Below are 6,830 nucleotides of genomic sequence, written 5' to 3'. Positions count from 1 at the left end.
TTTGGGCCAAAATAAAACCAAGAAGTTGATTTTTATTTTCCTGGGGGCTAAATGAAACCAAGAAATTAGGTTTGGGTCAAGAGAAAGCCAAGAGGTTGAGTTTGGGGCCAAAGTAAACCCAGGAGGTTGAGTTTTGGTCAAGATAGATCCAAGAGGTTGAGTTTGGGGCCAAAATAAACCCAGGAGGTTGATTTTGATCAAGATAAAGCCAAGAGCTTGGTTTCTTGGCCCAAAATAAAACCAGAAGGTTGATTTCTGGCCCAAGAAAATGCAAAAAGTCCATTTTGGAGCCAAAATAAAGACTTTGATATTAATGGGTTTTTTGGCCAAAATAAAGCCAAGAGGTTGAGTTTTGGGCTCGAAATTAAACCAGGAGGTGGAGTTTTGGGCCAAAATAAACCTGAAACATTGATTTTGGTCAAGATAAAGCCAAGAGCTTGATTTTTTTGGCCCAAAATAAACCCCAAAATGTTGTTTTGGGCCCCAAAATTAAGTCAGTGGTTGGGTTTTGGGCCAAAATAGATCCAAGGCGTTGAATTTTGGGCCCAAAATAAACCCTGGAGGTTGATTTTTTTGGGGGGGGGAGGCAAAATAAAATCAAAATGTTGAGTTTTGGCCCCAAATAAAGCCAAGAGGTTGATTCTGGGCCCAAAAATAAACCAAAATAAAATGAAGGGGGTTGAGTTTTGGGCCAAAACCATTGGATTTTGGGCTACAATAAAGCCAAGATGTTGAATTTTGGGCCGAAACGGAGCCAGGAAGTTGATTTCTTGTCAGGCCCAAAATATAGACAAAAGGTTGATTTGGGACCCAAAATTCAACCAAAAGGTTGAGTTTGGGGCCTCTGTAGAGGCAGGGGCTTGATTTTGGGCCAAACTAAAGCCAAGGGGGTTGATTTTGGGGGCCCAAAATAAAGACAAAAGGTTGATTTGGGCCCCAAAATTCAAGTGAGAGGTCTGGTTTTGGCCCAAAGTAAAGCCGGGAGGTCGACTTTTGGCCCAAAATAAAGCCAAAGGGGTTGATTTTTTGAGCCCAAAAATGGAAGGCAAAAGTTTTATTTGGAGGCCTAAATCAACCCAAGTTGATGGTTGGCCCAAAACGTGACCCAAAGCCACCACTGAAGCTGAGTCAGGCCGGGTTTAGCCCCAACCTTACCCACCCCACCCTTACCCACCCCAGCCCCGCTTCATCCAGCCCCAAAAGTGCCTTGATTCCACCCAACCTGGCTGTGGAGGAGGGATGGGAAGCGGTGGGAGGGGGGGATGCCCTGAGCTCCCCCCACCTCCCCCTTCCCCCATGAAATTACTCAAGTATTAATTAGTTTTATTAATATTCATCTCCTGCTTTTCTGGTGTGACCACAGCCCAGGCTCTGCCCCAGCGTTACTCAGAGCTTGGTGTCTCCACCCCCCCTTTGTTTTTAACCCCCTTTTTTACCCTTACATTAGGGTTCCAAGCACCATTTTAACCCTTTTTACCCCCATTTTTATCTCCTGGAACACCCTCCCCGCCATTTTTGCTCTACATTGACTCCAGATGGAGTCAGCTGGGATTGGAAGTGGTGACACCAGGAAAAACCCAGAATCCTTCACCTTTTCCAGCCTTTTTCCCCCCAGAAGACTTTATGGGAGCATTAATGATGTCAGACACTAATTTGTCTCCCCCCCCCCTGCAAAGTGGGGCTCACCCCCCACATTTCCCCCCCCCCAACCCCTCGAGATGTTTATCCTGGGGCTGGTTCAGTTTTGGTCCCTTTTGGTGTAAACGAAGCTCAATAAAAGCTGTTTACAGTCACCCTACCCAATTCTGCCCTTTTTAGCCCTAAAAAGTGGGATGTGGGTGGGGGGTGACCCTCCTGCCCCACAAGTTGGATCCTAAACCAGGTGGGTGTGGGAGGGGTCCAACTGCGGGGCTGCAGTGTCCTAGGGTGGCCTTTGGGGGTCTGGTGGGGTTGGGTCCTGCCTTTGTGACCCCCCTGCCCCAAGGATGGGGGGCTCAGACCCACCCTTGCCCCACAGATGAGGGGCTCAGAACCACCTAGCCCCATGGATGGGGGGCTCGGACCCACCCCAGCCCCAGAGAGGTGGGGGCTCAACCCCATGGATGGCAGCCAAACCCCCCCCCAGCCCCACGGATGGGGGATTCAACCCCACCCTTGCCCCAGAGGTAGAGAGCTCAGCTCCACCCCAGCCCCACGGATGGGGGATTCAACCCCACCCTTGCCCCAGAGGTAGAGAGCTCAGCTCCACCCCAGCCCCACGGATGGGGGATTCAACCCCACCCTTGCCCCACAGGTAGAGAGCTCAGCTCCACCCCAGCCCCACAGGTGTCACTCAACCTTGCCTCAGCCCCCAACATGGGTGTTGGGGGGCAGCACCCCACCTCCCTGCCCCCACCCCGAGGTGCAGATGGACTTGAGGTTGGTTTTGGACCACAGGGATGGTTTTTATTGTCCCACCTCTGTCTACATCCTATACTGGCCAAGAGGGTGGCCCCAGCCCCCCAGGGCGGCCCCAGCCCCCCAGGGCAGCCCCGGCCCCAGAGAGAGAGCAGACAAGGGCTGGCTGTGGGGCTGGGGCAGGTTCTGGTGGCTCCTCAGCTGGGGCTGACCTGGCTGGAGGACACAGAGGAGACCTCTGTCTTCTGGGCCGAGCTGGAGATGTCCGAGTCGTCCGTCATGGGCCTTCCACATACGGTCTCCATGATGCAGGCCCGGAACTGTGGGGACAGGAGTGTCATCAGGGCCAGCCCCAGGATGCCCCTTGACCCTTGCTTCCATCCCTTGTTTCCATCCCTGGATGGAAGTGCCATGTTGATCCTTGATGGCACCTTGAGCCCATCTCCTGTGCCCAAAGATGTGGTGCCTCCACGCGGAGATGGCTCTGGATGTGGCCAGCTGGCCTCAGGCAGCCCTGGGTATCTCCAAGAGGCACAAGGTGGCCCCTCATGCTTTCTTGTTCCCCATCCCCAGGTGTCCTTGCTCTGAACATGTCCCCTGGCCATTGGTACCAGGCGTCTCAGGTCCCTACTCCATGGTTACTCCCGGATGTCTCCATCACCCAGATGTCCCTGGACCTCTGGATGTCCCTGGCTGTCCCCATTGCTTGGATGTCCCTGCTCCCTGGACGTCCTTGGGCTCTCCAAGATCTCCCCCTTGCCTGGCTGTCCTGAGGTGTCTCTGGATGTCCCCAGCTGTCTTTGGGCACCCCAAGATCTCCCCATTGCCCAAATGTCCCAGGATGTCTCCATTGCCAAGTTGTCCTGGGGTGTCCCTGATCCCTGGATGTCCTCGGTCAACCCTGAGGTGTCCCCGTCTCGGGTGTCCATGGGTGTGTCCTCATTGCCCAGATTTCCTTGAATGTCTCAGATTGCTCTGGGATGTCCCTGGTCCCCAGATGTTCTTGGGCACCCCAAGATGTCCCCATTGCCCAGGTGTCCTTGGACATCCCTGTCACCCTGATGTCCATGGATGAGTTCATCACCCAGGTGTCCTCGGGCACCCCAGGATGTCCCTGCCACCCTGCTGTCCTTGGATGATCCCATGCCCCAGGTGTCCTCGGGCACCCCAGGATGTCCCTGCCACCCTGCTGTCCTTGGATGACCCCATCACCCAGGTGTCCTCAGGCACCCCAGGATGTCCCTGCCACCCTGCTGTCCTTGGATGACCCCATGCCCCAGGTGTCCTCGGGCACCCCAGGATGTCCCTGCCACCCTGCTGTCCTTGGATGACCCCATCACCCAGGTGTCCTCGGGCACCCCAGGATGTCCCTGCCACCCTGCTGTCCTTGGATGACCCCATCACCCAGGTGTCCTCGGGCACCCCAGGATGTCCCTGCCACCCTGCTGTCCTTGGATGACCCCATGCCCCAGGTGTTCCCAGATGCCCCTGGGCAGCCGGGAGGTCCCTGTCGGGCTGGTGCCCCTGGCAGTGCTCCTGCCCCGCTGGGGAGCGGCCGGCGGCACCTGTTTGTTCATGAAGCAGTAGATGATGGGGTTGTAGACGCAGGCGCTCTTGGAGAAGAAGGCAGGGATGGTGACCAGGCGCAGGTCCAGGCCGTGGTCGCGGTTGTTGACCATGTACATGGCCAGGGCGGCGTAGGGCACGTAGCAGAGGCAGAAGGAGCCGACCATCACCACCACCATGCGCGACACCTCCCGCTCCGCCTTCTGCGTCGTGGCCGACTCCTGCTGCTGCGCCGCCACCTGCCAACGGGCCGAGGCTCGGGGCCTGCGCCGCCGCCGCTCTCCCGGCCCTCCAGCCGTGCCCACCTCCCTGCTGGCAGCCCTCCCTGCCTCCAACCCCTCAGATCCTCCAGCCCTCCCTCTGCAGCTCCCTGTCCCCCCCGTCCTGACATCCCTCCGGCTCTCCAGCCAGCACTCCTCCTCCATCCCACCGTGTCTCCTCCCCTCTACCCTCCATCTCTTCATCTCTCCATTTCCCCATCCCCCTGTCCCCCCGTCCTGACATCCCTCTGGCTCTCCAGCCATCACTCCTCCTCCATCCTTCCATTTCTCCTTCTCCCCTCCACCCTCTATCTCTTCATCTGTCCATCCCTGCAGCTAATGCTCCTGCTCCATCCCCCATCACTCCATCCTTCCTTCCCTCCCTCCCTCCAACCTTCCCTCCATCTCTCCAACCTCCCCTCCATATTTCCAACCTTCCTTCCCTTGCTCCCTCCCTCCCTCCCTCCCTCCATCCATCCATCCTTCCCTCCCTCCATCCTTGCTGCATCCATCCCTCCCTCCCTTCCTCCCTCCATCCCTCTCCTTGCCCACCTCCCTCCCACCCACACCCCCGTGCCCGCTGTGCCTGCTGGGACTCACGGCCCGCAGTGCGCTGAGCAGCTGGGAGTAGGAGAAGATGATGAGGGAGAGGGGCACGATGAAGCAGAAGATGAAGAGGAACCAGGTGTAGTACTCGCTCTTGTACTTGGTGCCCACCGTGTACCAGTCAGGCCCGCAGGAGCACTGCAGCCCCTCGGGCACATACCTGTGGGCACACAGCCTCAGCTCTGGCTGGCACCCCCGGGGCACCCCCATGGCACTGCCAGACTGCTCTGCACCAATGGGGCACATCTGTGGCAGCTCCTGGCACCCCTACACTGATTCAGTGGTACTCCCATGGTACAGCCATGCTGCTCTGGAGCTCTGCCACACACGTGGCATCACCTGGCACCCCTGTGGCACCCCTGTTGCACCCTGCGACATCTTTGTGGCACCACTGGTGGCCCAGCACCCTCCTGGCACCCCCGGGGCACCTCTATGGTACCTCCATGGTCCTTCTGGTTGTCCCAGCACCTTCTTGGCACCCTCCTAATCCTTTTCCACCCACCTTGGAGATGCTGCCCACCTTGGGCAGCAGCACCCACCTGCTCCAGCCGAAGAAGGGTGGCAGTGCCACCCCGAGGCCGATGACCCAGGTGGCAGCCACCACCATCAGGGCGTGCTTAGAGCTGAAGCGGAAGTTGCCGAAGGGCTTGCAGATGACGATGTAGCGCTCGAAGGCCAGGAAGGCCAAGGACCACCCTGTCACCAGCCCTGGGGGGGGACACCACCACCTCAACCACGGCCCCACCAAACCATGGTGGTCACCTCAGTTCCCTCAGACCATGGTGCTCATCCCAACCTACAAACCCACCAAACCATGGCGGTCACCCCAACTTCAGCAGAACATGGTGGTCACCCTGCCTACAGCCCCACCAGGGTGGTGGTCACCCTACCTACAACCTCAGCAGGTCATGGTCATCACACCAAGTCCTCCACCCCCACCAAACCCCAGTGATGACCTCCACCTCCAACCCTGCTAAACCCCAGCAACCACCTCCACCTCCAACCCTACCAAACCCCAGCAGCCTCTTCCACTTCCAACCCTGCCGAACCCCAGCAACCACCTCCAACCTACTCAACCGTGGCGATGCCCTCCACCTCCAACCCCGCCAAACCCCAGCAGTCTCCTTCACCTCCAACCCCACCAAACTCCGGTGACAACCTCCACCCCCAACCCTACCAAGCCATGATGAGTCCTTCCACCCCCAAGCCCACTCAGTTCAGCCCTGCCCCGGGCCGAAGCCCCGTGGGGCGGCGTCCCCGCCGCCCTCCACGCCTACCTCCGGTGGCCCCGGCGAAGCCCTCCAAGGCACAGATGTGCTTGCCGAAGATGAAGTAGCCCTGGGAGCTGGAGACGAAGACGGTGAAGACGCTGAAGATGCAGGACAGGAAGCCGCTGAAGGAGATGTTCACCAGGATGTAGTTGAGAGGCTGCCTCAGCTTCTTGTACTTGACGGTGACCACCAGGACCACGGCGTTGAGGGGGGTGCCCACCAGGAAGACGAAGCCCATGAAGGCGGTCTGCAGGTGGAAGGCCCACAGAGGGGCGATGTGGTACTGGGGCCCGTCCCAGGGCCCCACCGAGGAGCTGTTCTTGAACAGGTAGAACTCTTCGTCCCCCGACATGGCTGGTGGCGCGGCGGGGGGGGCATGCTGGTGGTCCCCTGCCCTCCCCCTCTTGATATACCTTTGGCCGAGCCCAAAAGCTGCTTAAGGGCTTGGGGGGGGGATCAAGGAGCAAACTTGGGGATTAGGAGGGGGGCTAAGCCCGGCTCAGCCCTTAAGCAGCCTCCTTAAGCTGGGACGAGCCGATTGCCGGGATTTGGTGGAGGGGGGTGATGAGAAGACCCCACCCCAGCTTGACTTGGGGTTAAGGAGGTCCCCGGGGACACACAATGGGTTGGGGATCCCCAGGGACACACAATGGGTTGGGATCCCCAGGGACACACAATGGGTTGGGGATCCCCAGGGACACAAAATAAGTTGGGGTCTCCAGGAACACAC

The 6,830-nt window shown here is 58.5% G+C and overlaps 1 protein-coding gene across 1 annotated transcript; it reads right to left on the bottom strand.

The window, feature by feature from the left end:
* Positions 1 to 2,509: 2,509 nt before the first annotated feature.
* Positions 2,510 to 6,496, bottom strand: OPN1SW (opsin 1, short wave sensitive). Its single transcript, XM_009900219.2, has 5 exons — positions 6,107 to 6,496; positions 5,369 to 5,537; positions 4,824 to 4,989; positions 3,963 to 4,202; positions 2,510 to 2,717 (listed from the first exon to the last, which is right to left on the bottom strand). The coding sequence occupies exons 1-5, from the start codon at positions 6,450 to 6,452 to the stop codon at positions 2,595 to 2,597; spliced, it is 1,044 nt and encodes a 347-aa protein (XP_009898521.1). The 5' UTR covers positions 6,453 to 6,496; the 3' UTR covers positions 2,510 to 2,594.
* Positions 6,497 to 6,830: the final 334 nt, after the last annotated feature.

This window comes from Dryobates pubescens, chromosome Z, assembly GCF_014839835.1.
Source record: "Dryobates pubescens isolate bDryPub1 chromosome Z, bDryPub1.pri, whole genome shotgun sequence".
Classification (NCBI taxonomy): Eukaryota; Metazoa; Chordata; class Aves; order Piciformes; family Picidae; genus Dryobates; species Dryobates pubescens.
The sequence above is the reverse complement of the archived record's forward strand: the minus strand, read 5'-3'. Positions and strand labels throughout refer to the sequence as shown.

Coding starts and splice junctions, on each gene's coding strand:
- OPN1SW (XM_009900219.2), bottom strand. CDS start 6,452: ATGTCGGGGGACGAAGAGTTCTACCTGTTCAAGAACAGCTCCTCGGTG. Junction 5,538..6,106: donor CTTCGCCGGGGCCACCGGAG/GTAGGCGTGGAG, acceptor GTCCCCCCCCAG/GGCTGGTGACAGGGTGGTCC. Junction 2,718..3,962: donor ACTGCTTCATGAACAAACAG/GTGCCGCCGGCC, acceptor CTGTCCCCACAG/TTCCGGGCCTGCATCATGGA.